At 38.4% G+C, this 25,190-nt stretch overlaps 1 protein-coding gene across 7 annotated transcripts in view; it reads left to right on the forward strand.

The window, feature by feature from the left end:
• Window positions 1-25,190, forward strand: part of SPPL3 (signal peptide peptidase like 3) — a 100,281-nt gene that overhangs the window by 37,101 nt on the left and 37,990 nt on the right. For 4 of the 7 annotated variants that reach the window (XM_036276446.1, XM_036276448.1, XM_036276447.1 and 1 more), the window contains exon 1: window positions 21,080-21,232. The exons of 1 other annotated variant lie outside the window; for it this stretch is intronic. Coding sequence is in view for 2 of the 6 variants with exons in the window: in XM_036276450.1 (XP_036132343.1) it covers window positions 8,024-8,067 (44 nt within the window). In the remaining 4 variants the exon portion in view is untranslated. Of the gene's footprint in view, window positions 1-7,969; window positions 8,068-21,079; window positions 21,233-23,184; window positions 23,229-25,190 lie in introns of those variants that run through there. 2 more of the 7 variants (XM_036276450.1, XM_036276451.1) reach the window with 2 other exon arrangements.

Raw genomic sequence — 25,190 nt, forward strand, 5'->3', positions numbered from 1 at the left:
GTTTCTCTCCTTTCTTTCTAAAGTCAATAGACATATCCTCAGGTGAGGATTTAAAACAATAAACCATTATTAGTCCATTGTCAAAGAGTCAAAAATTTTTTTCATACCGCACATAGAGGTGATAAAGAGCAGTTTATACACAGTTTTTAAAGAATTTTTGTCCTTTACGTTTGCTTACTTTCTTTACTGTTTTCTTATACACTAAAAGAGCAGTAATTTAAAGCACCTGTGAGAAACCTAGGCTTTTCCCTTTGTAACCTACTGGGTTAAAGTGTCACTTTTGATAATAAAGTATAATTTTGGCTTCTTTTAATTGTAAATATATAGATTAATTCCATAAGTCCTTGTAAAAAATGCAGATGATTAAAGTAGTATATCAGCTCTTAAATAATACTTGTTAAGCTAGCTCACTTTAGGGTGAACTCAGTCATTCAGACTAGTCAAAAACAGCAGTGTTCATGTCCCACCCACCCATCTTTGGGCCCCCTTTTTCTGTGTGGAGGGATTTAATTTGAGTTCTTAGTTCCGTGAGTATGATTCTAGACCCATATGCATCCCTGTACTCTTCAGCTCACTCCAGAGCTTTAGACTCCAGTGGCTGCGGTTTGGCTTGTTTTCTCAGACTTTCCTTGAGATTTATATTCTGATCCTAGATTATTAGAAAATGGTTATTGGAAACAATGAGATCAGATAGATACAACAAGTGCAATTTTGCTTACAGTGCCAACTAGAGCAGCTTTGAGATGCTCTGTTAAGTCAGTGCTAGTGAATCTTCTTTCCCTTTAATAGATTCTGGCAGCTTAGTTCATTAGGAGTTGGTAAATAGTCTAGGTCAAAATTCATTCATTCTTGTACTCATGGACCACCTTCTTGTCCCACTCTAGTCTTGTTTGCATAATGCCTTATTTTTCCTTTTCTGTCCCCAAACATTCACTGCTTATAAAATCACTCTCTACCCAAACCAGAGATTATCCCCGCTTATCTCAGCAGTTAAGACAAACACAGTTTATATTCACTGTGGCTAAAAGCAAGGATACATACTCAAAGTGGTTATGTTACGTGAGAATAGGAGGACAAGAAGACCAGTGCTCTGCTATGGAACATTATGAATATTGGCACTAATTTTTTATTAGACTAAATGCCAGTTCAAATGGATACCTTAAAAATAAACCTATCTGTATTTCGAGTCTCCCTAGAGAGACTAAATTAGTATTTTTCTTTTTCCTTCCTTTTTTTGTTTTATTTCTAATTAGTGTTGAAATTATTGTTACATCTTTTCTTTTGGTTTATTTTGTTTATTTGAATCTTCTTTTTCTTTATGTTTGATTCATAGAGAAGCTTGAGGCTATTGGTACAGATTCACTAACATAAAACTTCATTTATAAGCCAAAATCCTATTTTACTTCTTCCTGAGCCTGAGGGGAAATCTTAGAAAAGTCCATTGAGATTTAAGTTATAAACACACTACTTAATTACTGCACAAGATTAACCAGAGTTTGCTGTCACAATATAAATACCCAGAAGAGCCATGGCCACTTTTATTCAACAGTTAGAGCATCAGCCCGAGGACCAAACGGCCCCTGGTTCAATTCTCCCAAGGGCACGCACAAACCTAAGTTGCAGGTTTTATCCCAGGCCCTGGTGGGGTTGTGTGGGAGGCAACCAGTCAATGTGTGCGTCTCACTTGAATGTTTCTTCCTCCCTTCTTTCCACTCTATCTAAAAAAAAAAATCTATGGAAAAATATCCTGGGGGGAGGATTAACAAAAATACCCAGAAAGGGCCTAAAAGAATCTTCCATACTTCCACCCTCATGAACTCTCTTGGGTTTTCTATTCCTGCCCTCTCTCTGACAAACAAAAATACGGAATCTCTTCCAAGAGCTTCTGTAAAACTGATTTAGAAACTTTTGAGTGGCTCAACCAAACGCTCAAAACTTGACTACTTCCATTTCATTTTGCCAGCTTTCTCCTAGTCATTTTTAAATTTTAAAAAAATGATTCTTTTTCTTGAAAACTTTATTGTATTCTTAAGACATTTAACCTAATTTGTTGCAAGTTTTTAAAAAACTAATTTAAAGACTTGTTTATCTTTCTGTCTTAAGTGACATACACTAAATAAGCCAAACACCCCTGGCTCATATTTTACTTTCCAGAGCTTTTATAGGATAAAACATGTTCAGGCTTTAGAATTCTAAGACAACTATTTCAAATTGAAATAGCAACTGTGTAAGTAAGCCAGAGACTGGAGGTTATATTGTCAGCTTAAAACAGTAAAACTCCATTGCTTTTATTGTTGTTGTTATTCCTCACCAGAGAATATTTTTCCATTTATTTTTAAAGAGTGAGGGAGGGAAAGAGGGAGGGAGAGAAAGATCGATGTGAGAGAGAAACATCAGCTGGTTACCTTATGCATCTGCCCCAACCAGGGCCAGAGATTGAACCTGCAACCAAGGTATGTGCCAGGCAGACACTAACCACTGAGAACACCAGCCAGGGCTCCAGTATAATCTTTAATGCTGTATATTTCCCTCTCAACACTGCTTTGGCTGCATTTTACATATTTTAGTATGTTGTATTTTTATCTTTATTCAGTTCAAGATATTTTCTAATATCTCATATGATCTTTTATTTTGACCCAAGGATTATATAGAAGCATGTTGTTTAATTTTCAACTGTTTGGGGATTTCTAATTTCATTTCATTGTAGTTGCAGAACACACTTTGTGTGATTTTTCAGTGTTTGTTTTTATGGCTTATTTTGGAAAATGGCCCATGTGTGTTTTGTTTATTGTTAGCACTTAGAAAGTTCATTTTGATCTATGATATAACATAACAAAGTTGAGGAGGGAGAAGTATTGTTTAGAGCATGATTTCTGGACCTGGAGGCAGACTGTCTGGGTTGGAATGCTAGCTCTGCTTTCTCCTTGGGCAAATTAGTTCAACTCTCCATGCTTCAGTATCTTCATCTCTAGAGTTGTTAGTAATAGTGCCTCCCTCAAAGGTATGTTGTGAAAATGAAATGAGTTAGATGTAAACAGCTAGTGATTTTCAACCCTTTTCATCTCATGGCATACATGAACTAATTACTAAAATTCTGCGGCACACCAAAAATGTTATATTTTTTGCTGATCTGACCAAAAAAAGGTCTAATTTTGATTTATTCATACTGAATAGCTATTGTTGTGTTGTCATTTTTTAATTTGACAGTCAGAAAAGAGGTCAGTGCTCCTGACTAAAGAGTCAGGTATTGCATGTTTTAAAAATTTTTGCGGCACTCCAGTTGAAAGTCACTGGTCTAATACATAATAAGATCCCTCAAAGTATTAGCTATTATTGTTGTTGTTATTATTACAGCAGTTTTATGTCTTGATCTCATAGGCCTTTTGGATAGAGCTTTGTTTGGTCACTTGCATATTTTTAAAAGAATTACTCTCCCTTTAAAGGATTTTTTCATGTTTATTATTTATGGGAGGCCAGATAACATTTTGCTTGAGTGTTTGTTGCATTCCTGTGTAGAGGGAAAACCAAAAGTTTGGAAAATCTGTATAAGTTGTTTTTTAATCCTCACACGAGGATATTTTTCTATTTATCTTCAGATAGAGTGGGAGGGAGGGGGAGAGAGAGAAACATTGACGTGAGAGGGACACATTGATAGGTTGCCTTCCACACGACCCCAACCAGGGCCGGGGACAAACCACAACCGAGGTACATGCTCTTGACTGGAATCATTCTGCAACTCATCGCCCGAAAAAGGCTTACGCTCTAACCGCTGAGCCAAACTAGCCAGGGCAAAACTGTTAAGTTTTAAAACACAGTAACATAATCTCTAATCAAGAATTTGACTCTTGTTAAACCAGCGAGTTCCTCTGAAAATATTCTCACAGGTGGCAGAAATTTTCCAACTATAGAATAGAATCCAGGACCTTTTATAGTTAATAAGTAAGAATAGTCTTTTCTTTATTTTTATCCTTACCTGAGGATATTTTTACATTTATCTTCAGATAGAGTGAGAGGGAGGGAGGGAGAGAAACATCGATGTAAGAGAGACACATCAATTGGTTGCCACCCATAAGACCCCAGCTGGTGCCGGGGACAAACCTCAACAGAGGTACGTGCCCTTGGTCAGAATTGAACCCAGGACTCTCTGGTCTGCGGGCCAACACTCTAACCGCTGAGCCAAAGCAACCATGGCAAGAATAGTCTTTTCTTACTGTGACTTTAAAATTTGGGCATTCATCTTATTAATTAGAAAATTCCTAAGTAAAAATACCCAGGCCTTCTCGTTCTTTTCAGTTTTTTATATTTGTATTGGGTTTTCTTTTCTTCTCCTGAAGTCCTGGACTGTAGTTATTTCATCTGAATTTTAGAGGAGTGAAAGTGGATTAATTCCAACTAAAGACCTCAGTCATTGATTCTTTGTGTATATCTCTGAAAAAACAAGGGTATTAAATATTCTTGTTATTGCTAAGGAGAGAAGAGTCCTCTTCAGACAGCTAAGTGTCTGCTTTTTGGATGATACTTAGCACAGAATACTTCAAGCTTTGGGCTCAAATTGTCTGGATATTATCCAGACTCTGTCATCAACTAGCTTTGTGACGTAGAATAAGTCATTGAATACCTCTCTGCTCATCAATTTAATCATTTTAAATTAGAGATAATAAAAGGGTGGTAATGATAATTAAATAATGAAGTTAAAGTACTGTATAATGATACTTGGCACATAATAAGTGTTTAACAAATATTATTTGCTATTGTTATTATTGTGGTTGTTATTTCTGAATCAAGAGTTAGCAATCATGTTTTTACCTGGCCTTTGATTGGAAAAAAGATTTCTTCTTTTAAAGCAAAGCTTACCAAAGAGTGTGCTGTGGAACATAAAACTGTTAGGTGTGCTAAGGAAAATAGCGGGAGGAGGATAAGTTTTGTGGGAAAATACATGAGCTTCAGGAGTTTCTCTCCTTAAAAGAAGAAAAACCCGGTAGTCAATTTTGTTTAGTTCAGCATTTATCAAATCTGTTTGTCAGTCACTGCTTTTAGTCATACAATCAATTAAATTGCCTAAGAAACTTTTGTTCCATAGAATCTGCTTTGGGAAACACTATTTTAAAAGGTGGTTTTTGTTTCTATTTTGACTGATATTGAAGTTTGCCAATGTTGATGTAGGTAGGTATGCTTTTTCCTCATACTCATGTAGTATCTAACGTAGGTAAAATCCAGTTGAATAAATACGGGCAATCAAATTGAAACAGATCATTAGCACTTGAAAATATAGTAGTACAGGTAGAAGTGACAAAAGTTAGAGGGACTAAGTAGTCCAAATGGGAGCACATATCCCAGTGGAAGGTACAGAAGAGTTAAACCTCAACAGGGGTTAATATTTCTTCTCTGACCTCCCTACTGCAAACAGCTTTAAGTCACCACAGTCATTCTGCATAGCTTTGGGTCTCTGTGGGAAAAATGGGGCCCTGGTGCTGACCTTGATTTATTTGTCTGCTGGAAGATGACAAATAATTGTCTCTGCAGTCAGTCCTTGATTATTTTCACTAATATAGGGAACCCCTTACTTGGGAAATCAAAAATGGCAGCTGTTCAGAGTAAACAGAACTTGAGAGCTTCTTGACTTGTCAAGTTGAGCATGATATTCCATGCACCAAGAGGTCACTGGTTCAATTCCTGGTCAGGGTATATGCTCAGGTTGTGGGCTGGATCCCCATTGGGGGGCATGCAGGAGGTATCCAGTCAGTGTTCTCTCTTATCGATGTTTCTCTCTCTCCCTCTCCTTTCCTCTCTCTCTAAAATCAATAAAGAAAATTAACAATTTTCTCCTGGTTGGTGTGGCTCACTGGTTGGGTGTCAGCCCATGCACCAAGAGGTTGCCAGTTCGATTTCTGGTCAGGGCACGTGCCCAGGTTGTGGGCCTGATCCCCAACGGGGGACATGCAGGAGGTGGCCAGTTGATGTTCTCTCTCATTGATGTTTCTATCTCTCCCTCCGCCTTCCTCTCTAAAATCAATAAAGAAAAATATTTTTAAAAAACCAGTTAACTATTTTCTAGGGTGGTAATGAGGTTTAAGCAACAGAATTATTCAGAATAAGCCAAATCTTTAGATGTTAGTTATTACCCCTATAGAACTATTAAAATAATTTTCCTTACTCTTTTCATTTCATCACACCCCCTAGCTGAAGAATATGTAATGATTCCCATGAACAGTAAATGTATGTTATTAACACTCCATCTACCAGAAAACTTCATTGAGAGCGTAACTCTGTGAAAAGATGGTATTATCACCCTAATTTTACATATTGAAGACTAGAAAGGTTAAGTAACTTGCACAGGGTCACACCGTTGGCAAAAGACAGAGTCAGGATTTGAACCCAGGCTGTCTGACTGCAGAACCTCACAAGGCATCCCACATGTTTCTTTACCTGGTTCTCATTATTAGGTGTTTATCCTCCTTAGGTCAAGCTAATTTGGTGTGTTTTCATCTTCTTACCATTATATATGCCATCTCTTCTGCTTAAAATACCTTCCTCTTTATCAACCAATCATCTGGAAAACCTTCCACAGTTTGCCTCACCCAACTCTTGATATCTTTATTTGGCATCTTTAACTGGTTGATTTCCATAGCACTTAGATACTCATTATTCTTTGAAGGGAATTCAAGTGTCCATTTTTTTTTTTTTTTTATCCTCACCCGAGGACATTTTTCCATTTTTTGTTCAGGTAGAGTGGGAGGGAGAGAGAGAGAGAAACATCGATGTGAAAGGAACACATCGAGTGGCTGCCACCCGCACGACCAACCAGGGCCGGGGACAAACTGCAACCGAGGTACGTGCCCTTAGCCGGAACCAAACCCGGGTCTCTCTGGACCGCAGGCCGACGCTCCAACCGCTGAGCCAAACCGGCCAGGGCCAAGTGTCCATTTTTATATATTTACTCAATATAAAGAATTTCTAACATAAATTTTATAAAAGTACATGATTAATTTATCTTATGAAATCACACTTTGAATTTAAGGAAATTTTAGCTTAAGATACTTCTAAATTTGCTCTTTTCTTCACTTCACAGTAAATAACTAACCCTGCCTGTATCCTATTTTATGGATAAGATTGAGACTTTCTAGCATGAGTACGTTTATAAAACCTCATCTCTACTTCAGCCCATTATTTTTTATCTGATCTTTCTGGTCTCAGTAGAAAAGGTGTTACTTGTTTCTCTCTAACGCTAACCCCTTCTTTCCTGTTTTCCCTAAAATTGTGTCCACATAATCATTTCCCTCCTCTGGTTATCCTTAGTTTTCTAAGAACTTTTTTCTATTCTTTTTTTAAAAAAATGTTTGTTTTTTTTATCCTCACCTGAGGACATTTTTTCATTTTTTGTTCAGATAGAGCTGGAGGAAGAGAGAGAGAGAGAGAGGGAAACATCGACATGAAAGGAACACATCGAGTGGCTGCCACCGGCACGACCCAACCAGGGCCGGGGACAAACTGCAACTGAAGTACATGACCTTAGCGGGAACCAAACCTAGGTCTCTCTGGACCGCAGGCCGACGCTCTAACCGCTGAGCCAAACCGGCCAGGGCTTAAAATATGTTTTCATTGATTTTTTTTAGAGAGAGAGGAAGGGAGAGAGAGGTGGAAACATCAGTGTGAGAGAGAAACATCGATTTGCTGCCTCCTCCATGCCTCCTAACAGCGATCAAGCCCACAACCTGAGCATGTGCCCTGACCAGGAATTGAACCAGTACCTCAGTCCAGAGGACAAGGCTCAATCCACTGAGCCACACTGGCCGGACTAAGAACTTCTATTTTTCTTGTATTTCAAGTGGATGGGTATTCCCTAACTTAAAAAAATATAAACAAAGTCACCCTGTTTATTTTTCACATTATTATTTAATGTCATTCCTATCTTTCAGTGCTCGACTTCCTCAGGCAATGATGGGAACTCACCACTTCCACTTTCTCCCTACCTACTGGTTCTATAGGAATTGCTCTAAAAAATCACCTGTAATCTCTTGATCAAATGGCCTACTCCCAGCCCTCATGCTCTTCTGCTTATGTTGAGAGGTAATCCAGTATAATGATTAGAAGCATTAAAAGGTTAGGACCTTTGGAGCCATCCTATGTTCACATTCTGTTTTTGACATTTTCTCTGTGTATAACTTGGGGCAAACTTCTTAATATCTCACTACTCCAGTTTTCTCAGCATATGTACTCAGCATTTAACACTTCTTTTTTGCATCCCAAAATGACCTTTTTTCCTCAGCTGTAAGCTCTCTCTGTAGTAACGCCAATTTCCAATGAGCCAGCTGTTCAAGAAAAATGAAACCAAAGAATATATGCTAAGTGTGGAAACAGTTTTTTACTGTCAGAGAGGGAAGCCAGAGAGTCTAGGCTCTGGGAGATGAGATTTGAAGGAAGGGGAAGTGGGATAGGGCTTTTAAAGTCCAGTCAGAGGACATCTCAGTTCCATTTTTAGGAAGGTGGAGTGTCTGGATGTTATTAATCGTTGGTGCTTTTGGGCTTGTTGATTAGGTAAGCATTGGGCTGTGTGGAGGTGGTCTGTGTCCACAGAGTTCTGCTTTGGAATGTGATTTCCAGCTGGCTCTGCTGCATATATGAGGTACCTGAATCAGGATTTTGGTGCCCACCACTGTTGATCAGGCTAGGTGGTCAGGTCAGCATTTGTTATACTCGAAATTTGACTCTCATCCCTCCATTCCCACTGCCCAATGTGTCACCAGGTCTTACTGGTTTTTCTTTCAAAATACACTTTGTAGCTGTATTACTTCATGTTTCCACTTCTTAGTTAGCCTAGGCTCTATCACCTCATGCCTATAAGAGTACTTTTTGGGCTCCATTATTCCAGTCTTTTCTGTACCATTCATCTACACTGAACAGTTCTACCTGATTGGTATTTCAAAAATACGATATCATCCGGCCAGTGTGGCTCACTAGTTGAGCGTTGACCCATGCACGAAGGGGTCACTGGTTTGATTCCTAGTCAGGGTACCATGCCCAGGTTGTGGGACCAATCCCTAGTGGTGGGCGGGGCCGGACAGGGGGCAGCTGGTTCTCGCTCATCGATATTTCTGTCTCTCCCTCTCCCTTCCTCTCTCTCAATTCAATAAAGAGGGAATATTAAAAAAATATATATCATTTTTATGATTTTATTCCACTGATAAAGCTAGTTTCTAGGTGAAATTAAAACTCTAGCAGATAGCTCTGGCTGGGTGGCTCAGCTGGTTGAGGCATGTGCAGGAGGCAGCCAGTGAGTACATGGGTCAGTGGAACAGAGAATTGATGTCTCTCTCTCTCAAAATCAATAGATAAAAAAATTTTAAAAATAAAAATATACAATTCCAGCAGATAAAATTCTACTGACAAACCTAGAATCCTGGTCTATTGTATTTTAACCTATTCACTAAACAGAAGGTATTCTTTCAGTTAGTCTCTCTGGAATTCTGTGAGATAAGAGAGACCTGGTCCTATTGATGTTATTCTATGTACTTATGTCCTCTTCCCAGAGGGTTAAGGTTGTAACTTGTACTTCTTTTGGATTTGTTCATTCTCTTTTCCCTCCCAAATCACACTTCTTTAATGTCCTCAATAAATAGGTATGTGATTTAATATAACCATCAGAAAATACTACTGTTCAATATTTCAGGTCTCTGTTTGATTACAGATTCAATTCACTGAATTGGAGACTTTTCTGACAATTCCTTTTCAGTGTATTATAGTCTTTTTTCCAACCTAAATAACTAATTGGTTTGATTAGAGTACATTTTTAAAAAAATTATTACTTTAGCCCTGGCTGGTTTGGCTCAGCTGCTAGAGCATTAACCCGTGATTCAGAGAGTCCCAGATTTGGGTCCTGCTAAGGGCACGTACCTCGGTTGCACTTTGTCCCCAGCCCTGGTTGGGGTCGTGTGGGTGGCGACCACTCGATGCGTCTCTCTCACATCGATGTTTCTCTCTCTCTCCCTCACGCTCTATCTGAAGATAAATGCAAAAATGTCTTCGGGTGAGGATTTAAAAAAAAATTATTACTTTAATGCAACTATTATTTTGGATTTAACAAATGAAAAATTTGTGAAAAAGTGTTTTTTGATCAAATTGCCCTTGAGCTTGGATCTGTCTTTTATTATTTATTTATTTATTTATTTATCCTCACCCGAGGACATTTTTGCATTTATCTTCAGATAGAGAGGAATGAAGAGAGAGAGAGAAACATCGATGTGAGAGAGACACATCGACTGGTTGCCACCCACATGACCCCAGCCAGGGCCCGGGACAAACTGCAACCGAGGTAAATGCCCTCAGTGGGAACCAAACCCAGAACTCTCTGGTCTGCGGGCCGACGCTCTAACTGCTGAGCCAAACTGGCCAACGTGAATCTGTTTTTTAAAAATGAGTTTATGGCCCTGGCCGGTTTGGCTCAGCGGTCGGAGTGTTGACCTGCGGTCCGGAGAGACCCGGGTTCGGTTCCCGCTAAGGGCACGTACCTTGGTTGCAGTTTGTCCCCAGCCCTGGTTGGGTCGTGTGGGTGGCAACCATTTGATGTGTCCCTTTCACGTTGATGGTTCTCCCCCCCCCCCCACTCTATCTGAACAAAATATTGAAAAATGTCCTCGGGTGAGGATTAAAAAAAAATGAGTTTATGACTTTAGTAATTAAGATATTTCATTTATATTAGTAAATATAATGACTGTCTAATAGATTTAAGGTAGTGTCTTATAGGGAAGGACATACTATGGGAAAGGGACTGAAGGAGCCTATTTACCCTTTAATGTTTGTTCAGTCCCATCTACAAATACATTTGTCAAAATGTATTATAGTAGCCCCTTAAAATTTTTATAGCTGCCTTTTCAAATTAGGGTAATGCATTTGTTTCCTATGTGAAAAGCAGCTTCAGTAACTGAAAAAAATTGAATATTTACCTGCAAGTAGCATTTAGTGCTGATAATCAGGATTTCATTTGATATGACTAAATAAATCTTAAAGTATATATGCAAATGTAATATTGATTGATGCTTTTAAAAGTTTAAGAAAACCCTTATCTTTAAATTTGGCTCTTTGAAAATCTATATGGATGGGATATTACATTCAATTGTAGAACATAAGCTTTTAGCATTTGTTTAAAAATAAATGAAAAATATAGGCCGGTTTGGCTCAGCGGTTAGAGCATCAGCCTGCGGTCCGGAGAGTCCCGGGTTCGGTTCCCGCTAAGGGCATGTACCTCGGTTGCAGTTTGTCCCCAGCCCTGGTTGGTCGTGCGGGTGGCAGCCACTCGATGTGTCTCTTTCACGTCGATGTTTCTCTCTCTGTCTCTCTTCCTCTCTCTCCCTCCCACTCTATCTGTGCAAAAAATGGAAAAATGTCCTCAGGTGAGGATAAAAAAAAAGAAAAAAAGAAAAAGAAAAGAAAAATCTAGCCAAATCAAAGTTTTTTTACTTTTTTTCTAACATGTTCACTAGGATCCTAAACACAATTAAATTTTTTTTTTTAATTCAAATAATACAGAAGTGTGAAATACTGAGTCCTCTTTTTAATAAAAAGTGGGATTGTGTTGCTTCTTCCTGTAACAGTTTCCCATGTTATCCTGTTAAATGTCTTCATAGTGGAGTGAATTATACAAAACATAATGACTATAGTGAAAAAGGAAAAGTTTGATTCACCTCACTGTGTTTTTTTCTTCATCTGTAAAAGGGAAATAATAATGTAGAGTACTTAATACAACAGTTGACACACTACTTAATAAAAGATTGTTGTTACTACTTAGAGGAGGGAGTCATTAGACTGGTTACTAAAGACATGACAATGGATAGTATCACCCAGAGATCTTGTGTGGAGTAAGACATGAGGAGAACTCATGACAGAACCTAATGGACAGAGGAAAAGGAGACTAAGATTAGGAGCCAGAAGGATAGGAAGAAATCCAGAAGAATATCATGGAAACTGGGACAAAATTGTTATCAGAAAGGAAGTTGCCACTGTTGTCAGATTCTGCAAAGGGCCACAGGGGGCATGTCATGTAGATGTTGGCTGAAATGTTTATCAAATGAAGCAACTACAAAATTGTTGGTAATCTTGGGGAGAGCATGTTCCATGAAGTATTGAGGGAAGAAGACACCAGTGGACACAGCAAACACAGCCTGAAGCTCTAGAAGGTTTTTTGATAGTCCTTTATGACCTGGCCTTATTAAACTTTCTGGCCTTTCTTCTTTCCACTAACTTCCCTGCACTGCCCCCCCCCCCCCAACACAGATACCCTTGTTGGAAGTACATTCTAACTCTTGTTTATTCACTCTTCTTATCTGTCTCTCCTACCCATGCTACTCCCTATCTCTTGCTTTCTTCTCTCTAGTTCAACTAAACCTATTTGACTAGTATTTGTAATCTAGTAGGCCATACTCGTTGAACTGCTATACCTGTCCATGTCATGACTTAATTTGATAGCATGTTTACTTCTGTGTCACCCCATTAGACAATTCTTGGTGGGTGGTAGGACCTGGGTCTTTATCTTGGAGTGCAAGCATCTAGCAGAGTACTAATTTAAATAGTCATACATGCAGTGATGCATAAGATAGAATGGGACAGTGACCAGAAGCAGTTATACTAGTTGGAACTTGTATCAGACATTAGCTATCTCAAGATGATGGGAGATCTGTTTGGTTTTAGATGTATTGAATTTAAGGTGACCTCATATAAGTAGAATCATAAACTTTTTGTCCTTTTGTGCCTGGCTTATTTTCACTTACCATAATGTTTTCAGAGTTCATCCATGTTGTAGCGTGTATCAGTTTCCTTTTTTAAGGCTGAATAAAATTCAGTTGTATGTATATATTACATTTTGTTTATCCATTCATCTATTGATGCTTTTGGGCTGCTGTGTATAATGCTGCTGTGACATTGGTATACAAGTATCTGTTGGAATCCCTGCTTTTAACTGTTTTGGGTATATACCTAGCCCTTAATAAGTTTTATGAGTACATATCCTTAGAGAGTATTTAACATTCAAGAACAGTTCCTTTAAGAAATACTAATTCTGACCATCATGTTAACACAGATTTTTGCAAAATTTTAAGGAAATTTATTTAGTTCAAGTTCTAAAGCTAGTAATGCAAAAATGTCTTCAAAATTTATATTATAATTTTTTCCCAAAAACTAAGTCCCTTGGTCAAATGAAAATGCATAAAGCACTTTATTCCAGCTTGTACCTATCTACTTTGAGGAGTGCAGTTGCTTAGTTTTTCCCTTGCCTTAAGAATATGTCTATTAAAGCCAATATAGGGCTATTTCTGGCTGCTGGTGTTTTAACATGGGAGTCACAATTATGTTCCTGGATGTGTGCTCAAACCACCAAAAAACAAGTTTGTTTGTTTTTTATCCTCACCAAGGACATTGCATTTATCATCAGATAGAGCGTGAGAGAGAGAGAAACATCGATGTGAGAGACACACATTGAGTGGTTGGCACCCACACAACTCCCAGGGCCAGGGACAAAGTGCAACTGAGGTGTGTACCCTTAGCAGGAACTGAACCCGGGACTCGCCGGTCCGCGGGCGACACGCTAACCTCTGAGCCAAACCAGCCAGGGCAAAAAAACACGTTTTTGAAATTGTAATGTGAGGACCTATCTAAGAGAGTAATTCATAGAGAAGAACGGAAGTATATTGCCATGGAAGCCTTTAGTGTGGGGTCTTCTGTTTCACGAAAACTCTTGTAAATTCTTTTTTATCTGAACACAAAATGACCCCAGATCACCTTCACTGCCTTGGAGACTAATACCTTCCTTTCATAGGAATTTGCTCAGTCATCAGATTTTGTATCTCTGATAGATGTAAAATGTAACATATTAACATATGGTGCATCTAACATATATTCTTTCCATAAAGTATTTGGTGCTAAGGAAGGGACATGAAGAATGAAGATTCTTCCTTTCTAATGTAAAATTATTTTGACATTGGAAATCTACCTCATCTTCATGGTGTAACTCAGAGGTGTTCATGACTCCTGCTAGCCTATACACATACCAACTCTATTGTGCAAAATAAGAAATTGTGCCCTCCTGGCCAGGTGGGTGTAGCCACCTACTAGGACAGAAACCTTTTCTATATAGGGCCAGATAACAGATATTTGGGGCTTTGTGAGCCTTATGGTCTCTGTAACAACCACTCAACTCTGCCATTGAAGTGCTGGAGCAGCCATAGACAGACAGTACCTGAATTAATGAGCTTGGCTGTGTCCTTTGGAACCCCAGCAGGCCATAGTTTGCCCACTCCTGGTATGTGGCAATCCATAACACTTCCATAGCACTTTTATTTTTATTTCTTTGTTAAACATTCTGCCACCTTGTATGATGCATCTTTCTTACTAGATTGTAACCTTAAGTGAATGTCCCATTCACTTTTTATATGTTGCACACAAAGATTAAATTTAATTTGTTAAAATTTTACTTGATAAGATAACCTGTTCCTTTTTAAGCTTACATGTTTGTTTTTTTCCCCTTAAAATATGGGGGAAAATATGGAAGAGAATTATTGCGGATATTATCATGTTCGACAGATATTTTAGATAAAGATAAAATTTTCTATTTCAACATATTTCACCATGAAGGGAAAAATTGTAGCATTTCTTAGGCCTGGAATATAAGTCAATTTATATTACATGTGAGGCTCAAAATCATGCATAACAAAAAATTGTCACTACTACTTGGTGTCTGTGATGTGATAGAATTGCATGTGAGAAAATGCTAGCAGTTTGTATAGCCAGGGCTTATGGGTAAATGTATAAGATAGCAGTTCTCAAAGTGTGATCTGTGGATTCCTGGGAGTTTCTCAGATTCTTTCAGTGGGTCATGGTCAAACTATTTCCATAATGCTACTGAAGTTTTGTTTTTTTTTCATTTGGAGACTTTCTTATGGTGAAAAGCAGTGGTGAGTAAAACCAATGCTGTGCTGTAATATGAGTCAAGGCAATGGCACCAGACTGTGTTAGTAATCATTGTATTCTTCACCACCATGCACATACAGTTTTTTAAAAAAAGCCCTGGCCAGTTTGGTTCAGCGGTTAGAGCATCGGCCCACGGACCAAAGAGTCTCACATTCGACACATTCGATTCTGGTCAAGGGCACATACCTCAGTTGTGGTTCGGTCCCCGGCCCTGGTCGGGGTCGTGCGGGAGGCAACCAGTCAGTCAATGTGTCTCTTTCACATCAATGTTTCTCTCTTCTCTCTCCCATTCTGTCTGAAGATAAATGAAAAAATTTCCTCTAGTGAAGATTAAAAAAAAAAAGTAGTTTAACTTAGGGCAAAGCAGTGAAAATTACTTTTATTAAATTTCAACCCTTGAGCACATAATTTTTTATGATAAAATGGAAAGTTCCCTTTAAAGGTTTCTGCTGCTCATGTACCATTGGTTTTCTTGAGAAAATCACTTGTGCAGTCGTTTGAGATGCTGGCTAAACTAGCTACCTGTTTCTTGAAATACCATTTTTACTTGAAGAGTGACTAGTAGATGAATTAGAGTTATGCCCACTTGACAGTTTCTTAGAAATGAATAAAGTGAGCCAGTCACTTCAAACAAACAAACAAACAAACAAACAATCTGTTTTTTGCCTGTGATAAAATTTGAACCTTTAAGTGAAACTTAGAGTTTTGGAAAATTTGGGTTCATTATCATAAGCCTCAGGAATGATACTAATAAATGTGGTTTTTTCAGATATTGTATAATGAAATGTGACAACATCTGGAATAGCTGCATAATACAGTGAATCAATATCTTCCATATGACCAGTGTGTTGAGTTCACAAAATCATCCATAGGTAAAAGACTCATTCAAAGTACAGCATAATCTATTGGATTTTAATGTAATATAGTTTTTAAAAACTCCCAGTATAGTTTCAGATTCCATATTGCAACTAACCTTTAAGAAATTAACCACTTGTTGAATTTTAGTGGAGTATCAAAGAATATCCTTAGTTATCTGAAAACGTTACTAAAATACCCCTCCGTTTTCTAACTGCCCATTTATGTAAGGCTGACTCCCTCATCCCCCAGTCCCTCAGAGTTCAACAGAAACAACATATGGCAAAAGATTGAATGCAGAAGCAGATATAAGAATCAGGCTATCTTCTATTTAAGCCAGATGTTAGAGAGGTTTGCAAAAATAAAAAAACAAAAACGTAAAGGAACGCGTCCCATCTCACTAAATTTTTTTTGTTTTGGAAAGTAAACTTTCCTTTTAAATTGTTATTTACGTTCACATATAATGGTTTATTATGTTTAAATGAATTCGTGAATAAGTACTTTAATTTCTAATATGATAAATATCATACCTCTAACCCAAAGGAATGAAGGAACAAAAGCTCTTAGGGGTCTTCTATTTTAAGGGTATAAATGGTCTCAAGACCAAAAAGTTTGCAAAGTGCTGGTCTAGGGCAGTGTCTGTGCAGGGTTGGAATAGTAGTTGCTTGGTTGTGGGGTGGACAAGAATGCTTTCATTGTATAGCTGGAAGGCTGACACATAGAACACATTATAGAACAGTACTCGCTCTGTCTCAGTTTGGCATGATTTTTAGCAGGATATGTGTTATAAGCACTTGCTGGTAAAGCAGCCAGAAATAGATATTTGATTTTAGAGCAGTTACTAAAATCCAGCATGGTTCTAAAAGTCTTAGGGGGTAGAATATAATTTTATATGTGTGAGAAATTTCTGGTAGCTCTTTGTTTGTTCTATTAATGCTTGGGGGAATGTAGTTAAAGACTTAGTGGTTTTTGTAATGACCACATAAAATATTTCAACTGAACAGCTAACCTATACTAATACATCACTTAGCAAAGGCTTCAAGTCTGTTTTAGTACATTCGGCTAACCTGACTTTGGCATGTCTCAAATGCATGTATTTAGTTTCTTTTTGTATTTTAGTAAGAATCCCTTTATTTCAGAGTATAGTGTCGTTCCTATTTTTAATGTACATTTAGAATATCTGAAAACAAATACCTCAGTAGGAGAGTCTGAGAGAAGACACATTTCTGTTGATGCTTTGACTTGGAAGTATATGTAGGGAGAGGCTGTGAAATAAATAAGATCGTTGGGCTCTTATTTTCTAAAATTGGCCAGCCTATCCACCCTTCTTTGATTGGAATACCTTTTCTTTCCTGCCTACTTATTCTAGTTTTACCCCAGAGCCCAGACCCCAATTCCTGTAGTAAAATGCTAGGATCTCTGTTTACTTCTGAAGTGTTGGTGAATCTTCAGTTTTTGTGTGGGCAAAGAGAAGAACAGAGAAAGATACGAACAAGGCCCTCTTCCTCACCATCATTAGCAGTGAAAACCTTTAGACATTTTTAAAATAGCTGTATGCTTGTGTTTATGGGCTTGTAGCGTAGTTGATTTTTTTTTTTTTAATCCTCACCCAGGACATTTTTCCATTTTTTGTTCAGGTAGAGCGGGAGGGAGAGAGAGAAACAGAGAGAAACATCGACGTGAAAGGGACACATCGAGTGGCTGCCACCTGCACGACCGACCAGGGCCGGGGACAAACTGCAACCGAGGTACGCGCCCTTAGCGGGAACCGAACCCAGGTCTCTCTGGACCGCAGGCCAACGTTCTAACCTCTGAGCCAAACCGGCCAGGGCTGTAGAGTAATTGAAAAGTGAGCCTACTTCAGGAGACCAAGGGCATAAACAAATATAGGAGAAACCAATTTATTTGGCAAGGGGAAAAAAGAGCTTGTGACCCTAGTACTGGCCAAATTTTTAAAACAGTGACCCAAGAGAAAAATTTCCCCTCGGTTGATTAAACCAACCACAGAGACTTTATCCCTATAATGGCTGAGCTTTATCTAACTCTGCTGGTATAATTTAGGTTTTACATAAATCACTTTTAAGTCTGTAAATATTGGGTGATTAAAAGAAGAAAATTAATTCATTTTTTTTTAATCCTCACCTGAGGATATTTTTGCATTTATCTTTAGACAGAGCGTAAGGGAGAAAAGGGAAGGGGAGAGAGAGAGAAACATCGACATGAGAGAGACACATCAATCGGTTGCTACCCATACAACCCCAACCGGGGCGGGGACAAATTGCAACCAAGGTCCATGCCCTTAGCGGGAATCGAACCCAGAACCCAGGACTCCCTGGTCCGCGGGCCGACACTCTAACTGCTGAGCAAAATTGGCCAGGGCTAATTACAGTTTTTAGTAGCCTGGGAACAGTGTCATCTTTCCCAATGCTAATGACATTCCAGTGATCAGCCAAATGAAAGACAGTTATCTGTGAAAGGATATTTCTGGCAATATCTCTATTTTTTGGAAGAAAAACAATGTAAAATCCTAGAATCTTGAATATAGAAGTTAGTTGGGCCTTCATATTCTTGTAGACCAACAAAGGATTTTCCAGAAAGATGGAAAGACTTGCCCAGGGAAGATCAACCAGCCGATTATAGTATAATTAAAGATAGAAACCAGAGCCTCCTGACTCCAAGTTTGTCATCCAGTTTGGGGCCGATGATGAAGTCATTTGGGGAGACTTTGGAGTTAGACTGCTTATGTTCAGAACTGTACCTGGCTCCTCATCTCAAAAATGGTAATAATTGCCCTGGCCGGTTTGGCTCAGCTGTTGGAGCGTCAGCCTGTGGACCAGAGAGTCCTGGGTTTGGTTCCTGCTAGGGGCACGTACCAAAAAAAAAAAAAAAAAAAAAAAAGTGGTAATAATCACACAAGTCCCCAAACCAACAACTCTGCAAACTCATAGTATTTGTTACTCATTTAGAAGCAAACCCGACATAAACTGATCTGGGTCTATTTTATAATCTTTATTTATCTTCCTTTGTGTGACTAGTCATATGTTTCATTACTGAAATATTACTGTTTGATTATAAAGCATTGCAGCAGACCACAATGGGGGAGTTTTTCTTCATAAAATCCAAAAATTCTGAATTCTGAAATACATCTATTTTCAAGACATATTTTTGGATAAAGAGTTGTGGACATGTAGGACTTGAACCTCATAGAGTGGTTATAAAAACTATATGATCGGTAAAATGTAAGATGTTGTTGTTATTGCCACCAGTAAAATCCCAAGCACTCCAGTTTTTGAAATGCAACACAAGTATCTGTCTACAGTTGACCTGTAAACAACACAGGGCTTTCGGGTGGTGGTGGTGGTGGGGGGCAATCTTCCCCTCCCCCCACCCTGTCATACATGCAGTGGAAAATTAGTGTGTGACTTAAGTCATTCCTCAGGGAATAGGTTCCAGGACCCCCTACAGATACCAAAATCCACAGATACTCGAGTCCGTAACATAAAATAGTGTAAAGTAATGCATACTTAACATTTGGTGGGTTCCTAATCATGGATTGAAAATATGTACTGTTTTTGATCTGTGGTAGGTTGAATCCACAGATTTACAACCCATGGATACAGATGGTCAGCTATATATTTACTGAAACATATCTGTGTATGGGTGGACAGTTCAAACCTGTGGTTCAAGAGTCTACTGTATACAGGTGTAGGTCAGTGCGATCACTAGAACTTCATTCAGTGATGGGAATGTTCTTTATTTGACCACCAGCTGTTGAACACTTGAAATTCAACTAGTGCAACAGAGGAACTGAATTTTTAATTTTATTTAATTTAAATAGGTACACAGGGCTAGTGGCTGCCATGTTGGACTGCATAGCTCTGTAATTCATTTGAATTCATGTTCCATTCAAACTTTACTTTTGCTTTTTGTAATTATCTCTTTCTATTGATTAAAATATACTACATGACCCAGCAGATTATTTACTGGCTAATTAAGACAGCTAGTGTGAGAAGGAGAACTTATGTTTCTAAGTACATCCTAGGCTTGTCATCAACTTAATAATAAATAGTTCCTTCTGTTTCCAGGGTTTTTTAAAGACTTAATAATAAAATGTGTGTATTTTCACTTTAACTTGACACAGGCAATATCTAATGAAATCAACTTAAGTGATTCATAAAATATAATGCATCTATGCCAAGAAGTCCCTAAACTTAGAGAATTTAAGTGGCAGAAAGTTCCCTGGTAAATTTTTCCCAAAGAAAAACTGCATTATAAAGTTGTTTCAGCCCTGACCAGTTTGGTTCAGTGGTTAGAGCATCGGCCTGCGGTTCAGAGAGACCCCGGGTTCGGTTCCCGCTAAGGGCACGTACCTCCGTTGCAGTTTGTCCCCGACCCTGGTTGGGTTGTGCGGGTGACAGCCACTTAATGTGTCCCTTTCACGTCGATGTTTCTCTCTTTCTCTCCCATTCTATCTGAACAAAAAAAAAAAAAAGAAAAAATGTCCTCAGGGGAGGATAAAAAAATAAAAAAAATAAAGTTGTTTCAGGATAGCAAAATATTCTAGCCTCTTCAATGTTAGTAACAAATGTGCTAATTAATGTTCACATTGTAAAGCAGATATTATTTTCCAAAAATGATTTTTAAAGTATAATATTATATTCAAGATCAATGTTTTTATAATTCCTGTAGGCTAGAAAGGGTTTGTTAGTGTACATCTGCCAAAGTACAAGATGTAGTTAGTTCTTCCTAATGTTGTTTTTACAGGAGGTTTGAGTGTTCAGTATCCTGATATGCATATTGTCTTTAACTGCGGGAGTCCATGGTTTGCATTTGATAAAAGGGCAATAGAAATGTTCCTATCTTCATTAAATCATAAATTGACTAAAAAGAGAGGCATGGGCAAAGGCATCCATTTGTTTCTATTGAGGTTAGAAACCACAATCTACCCTCCTAATTCAGAAGGTTAATTTAGATGAAAAAGTGTGAAACATTGGTAGAAATGAGAATTACTAGACATTATTCATGTGATTAAAAGTTGTGTTCATTGAGCCCTGGCCGGTTTGGCTCAGCAGCTAGAGCATCAGCCTGAGGACCAAAGGGTCTCGGGTTCGATTTCTGGTCAAGGGTATGTACTAGGTTGCAGGTTTGATCCCTGGCCCAGGTCAAAGCGTGTGTGGGAGGCAACCAATCGATGTGTCTTTCTCACATTGATGTTCCCCTCTCTCTCTCTCTCTCTGCTTCCTTCCCTTCTTTTCTCTCTAAAAAATAGCAATGGAAAAATATCCTTGGGTGAGGATTAACAACAACAAAGTTGTGTTCATTGAACCTAGAAGATTTCTCTTTATTAAAAAAAGAAGAAGAAGAGTGCATTCTATATTGTCAAGTTTTCCGTGTCTTAATTTTATAGCAAAAGGCCAGTAAGGTAAGGCAATAGAAAAGAATAGCTTCTGTCCTGGCCTGTGTGGCTGAGTTGATTGAGTGTTGTCACCCATGCACAGACAGGTCACCAGTTATGATTTCCATTCAGGGCACATGCCTGAGTTGTGGGCTTGATCCCCAGTAGGGGGCATGCAGGAGGCAGCTGAAGATGTTTCTCTCCCTTCCTCTCTCAAATCAATAAAAACATTGAAAAAGAAAAGAATAGCTCCCATTACATAGTTGAGTTATAAAAAGAGCAAGTTATAGAAGAACAGGTGTGTTTTCATTTATGTGGTGTGTATAGATTCTATACACATAATTTATATGGAAGGATGCATATACCCAATTGTAAATAGTGTGTATTGCCTGGCCGGTGTAGCTCAGTGCTTGAGCATCAGTCCATGTACCAAGAGGTCTCCAGTTCGATTCCCGGTCAGGGCACATGCCCAGGTTGTAGGCCTAATCCCCAGTGCTGGGCATGCAGGAGGCGGCCGATTGATGTTCTCTCTCACTGATGTTCCTATCTCTCTCTTCCTCTCCCTTTCTTTCTTTTTAAAATCAATAAAGGGGGAAAAATATTTAAATGAATAAATAGTTTATACACCTAGGGAATGGAATGCATGCAGAGAGAGAAGGGAGGAGATCCTTATACTTTTGCTTTATATATTTTATTTGAATTTTTACAGTGAACATTGATTCGTTTTGGATATTTTTTTTTTAAATTGATCGTTTTAAAATTAATTTTAATCCATGTTCTGTATTTTCTAATAATGCCCTTTTTGTTAAAAAGCTTTTTATACAATTTCTATAATGATAGAAATGAAAATACATGAAATTTCAATAATACCATGAAATAAGTTCTAACTTCTAATTATGTAATACTTGGTATAGTTTGCATTAGCAGTCAACTTTAACAATATGTTCTTGTATAGATGTATTTGAAAAAGAAAACAAAAAGCAGTTTAGTCTAGAAAAAGACATTAAACATCAGAGCTTTTTTTTTTTTTTTCCTGAAACCATGCATTTAGTTCTGCAGTGGGTAACATACTACCAGGATATAGAGATGAGACCTGGTGGCCCCAATCAGCTTCTTCATAAGGTATTTTGAACATGGTCAAGCCCTCACCTTGAAAAACAGACTAAAGAAAGTCAGCGACTACAAGATTGTCAGCTACAGACTAGAGCACAGCACAGAGGATCTGTGAAGGAGCAGGAGCTGGTTTCACAAAAATTCAACACAGAGTTTTAGAAGTCTTAAGCGAGCTGAGTCTCCATTGATTCGAGAGATGTTGCGAAAGCAATAAATGCTATTATCAGACCTTAAGACATTGAGTTTGGGAAGTAATGACAATATGCTTCCAAATGCAAAGGGTACCAAAAAAAGCTGTCATTCAAGTAAAACACCGGCAAAAGTTCCTCAGGGGGGAAAAGCTGCTTATATGTTTTTACAGCTCTGGAGTCTGGAAGAAAAATTTTAATTGCTTTCCTTTTCTTTCTTTTTTTTTTTTTTTTTTTGATATTTTGTTCAGATAGAGTAGGAGGGAGAGAGAGGAAGAGAGAGAAACATTGACTTGAAAGGGACACATTGAGTGGTTGCCACCCACACGACCCAACCAGGGCCGGGGAAGAATTGCAACTGAGGTACGTGCCCTTAGTGTGAACCGAACCCGGGTCTCTCTGGACCACAGACCAACGGTCCAACTGCTGAGCCAAACTGGCCAGGGTTTATTGCTTTTCAAAATGCCTACTAGCCCTTAATCATATGAAAAGCTGCTCAGTCTTTAATTAATTTAAAATTTATAATTACATTAGAAAATGAATGCAAATTAAAAACCATATTGAGATACCAATTTTTATCTGTCAGGTTGTAAAGAATTCAAAAGTTAGTGCTCAGTGTTGACAAGACTTTGGAAAACTAGAACTCTGATCCATTACTGGTGAGAGTGCAAAATTATTTAACCTCTCTGAAGGATGGTCAGGCAACATCTGTCAAATTGCAGGTACATTTCCTCTTCAATCCAGCAATCTCAATTTTAGGAACTTGATTCTACACAGATGTGTCATTTCATTGTGTGTGCAGTGCAGATAAATATACAAGTTTCTATTATAGAATTGTGTGTAATAGAATTTTTGGGAACAACCAGTGTCCATCTAAAAGGAATTTGTTTAAAAAACAAAACAAGTGGTATATCCACACAATGGAATTTTATACAGATGTTTACAGAAACCATTCTCCACAGTGATATAGGAAGGTCTCTAGGCTTTGGAAGGTAAAAGACAGAGGTGGGGGAATACAGAACTGTGTATTTAATACTCTACTGTTTGTATAAGAAATGCTGAGAAATTATATATTTATTCCATAAAGCTATCAAGAAACTAATACAATTGATTATCTAAAGAGGATGGGGTGGGATGGTCAGAATTCTCAATGTGTACCTTTTAATATACTTTTGATTTTTGTACCATGTGAATATATGACCTATTCCAATGTTTTCAATATGTTTTTATTGATTTTTAGATAGAGAGGAAGGGAGAGGGGGAGAAACATCAATGAGAGACATTGATTGACTGCCTCCTGCACACCCCCTACTGGGATTCAAGCCCAAAACCCAGGCATGTGCCCTGACTGGGAATCAAAACAGGACCTCTCAGTCCATGGGATGATAGTTCACTGAGCCACACTGGCCGGGCATTTTTATTTACTTATTTTCAATTTAAGAACATGTTTTGCCCTGGGAGGAGTGGCTCGCTCAGTTGGAGCACTAAAAGGTTGCCGGTTCAATTTCCTGGCCAGGGCACATACCTAGATTTCAGGTTTGATCACCTGGGAGGGAGTATACAGGAGGCAACTGATTGATGTTTCTCTTTCTCCTTCCCTCTCCCTTCCTCTCTAAAATAAAACAAAATCTCGGTGAGGATTTAAAAAAAAAAAGTTTTACAAAAACATGCCCTGGCCAGTTTGGCTCAGCGGTTAGAGCGTCGGCCTGCGGTCTGGAGAGACCCGGGTTCGGTTCCCGCTAAGGGCACGTACTTCGGTTGCAGTTTGTCCCCGGCCCTGGTTGGTCGTGCGGGTGGCAGCCACTCGATGTGTCCCTTCACGTCGATGTTTCTCTCTCTCTCTCCCTTCCTCTCTCTCCCTCCCACTCTATCTGTACAAAAAGTGGAAAAATATCCTCGGGTGAGGATAACAAAAAAAAACAAAAAACAAAAAACAGAGAAAGTATAATGAACTCCCGTGCACCTATATTTCCAGCTTCAATGATTAAAAAACAATTTTATCTTTTATTATTTTTTAAATCTTCACCTGAGGATATTCTTCCATTGATTTTCAGATAGTGGAAGGGACAGAGAGAGAGAAACATCCACATGAGAGAGAGACATCGATTGGTTGCCTCCCACACGACCCCAACCAGGGCCAGGGATTAAAATACAAAGGAGGTACATACTCTTGACTGGAATCGAACCTGAGACTCTGGTCCGCGGGCCAATGCTCTAACCATTGAGCAAACTGGACAGGGCTACCTTTTTTTTTTTACATCTATCCCTACTCTCTCCCCTTCAGAATATTTTAAAGCAAACTTTATATCATTTTACCCACAAATACTTCAGTTACATATCTCTAACTAAAGATCAAAAAATGACATCATAGACCACAACACCTTATCATGACATTTTATTATGTATCCTTTTTTTAAGACAGATTAAAGGACACTTTTCCTCCTCTATATTCATTAGTTTTTCCCACTTCACTGGGGTAATTTTCAGTCAGCATGCAAAAAAGGAATTGAGTATCTCTTGTGTTTAAATAAATGGAAGACCACCCTTATTCTTACATTCCTCCCCAATTGCTATTCTCTTCCCTATACTTTTCAAACACCTATCTCCATTTCCCTAACTTGAACTTCTCAGCCAATTCCAGTCTGATTCACATCCCCATCACTACTCTAAAACTATTTTTGCTA

Source organism: Molossus molossus, unplaced genomic scaffold, assembly GCF_014108415.1.
Source record: "Molossus molossus isolate mMolMol1 unplaced genomic scaffold, mMolMol1.p scaffold_m16_p_22, whole genome shotgun sequence".
Taxonomy (NCBI): Eukaryota; Metazoa; Chordata; class Mammalia; order Chiroptera; family Molossidae; genus Molossus; species Molossus molossus.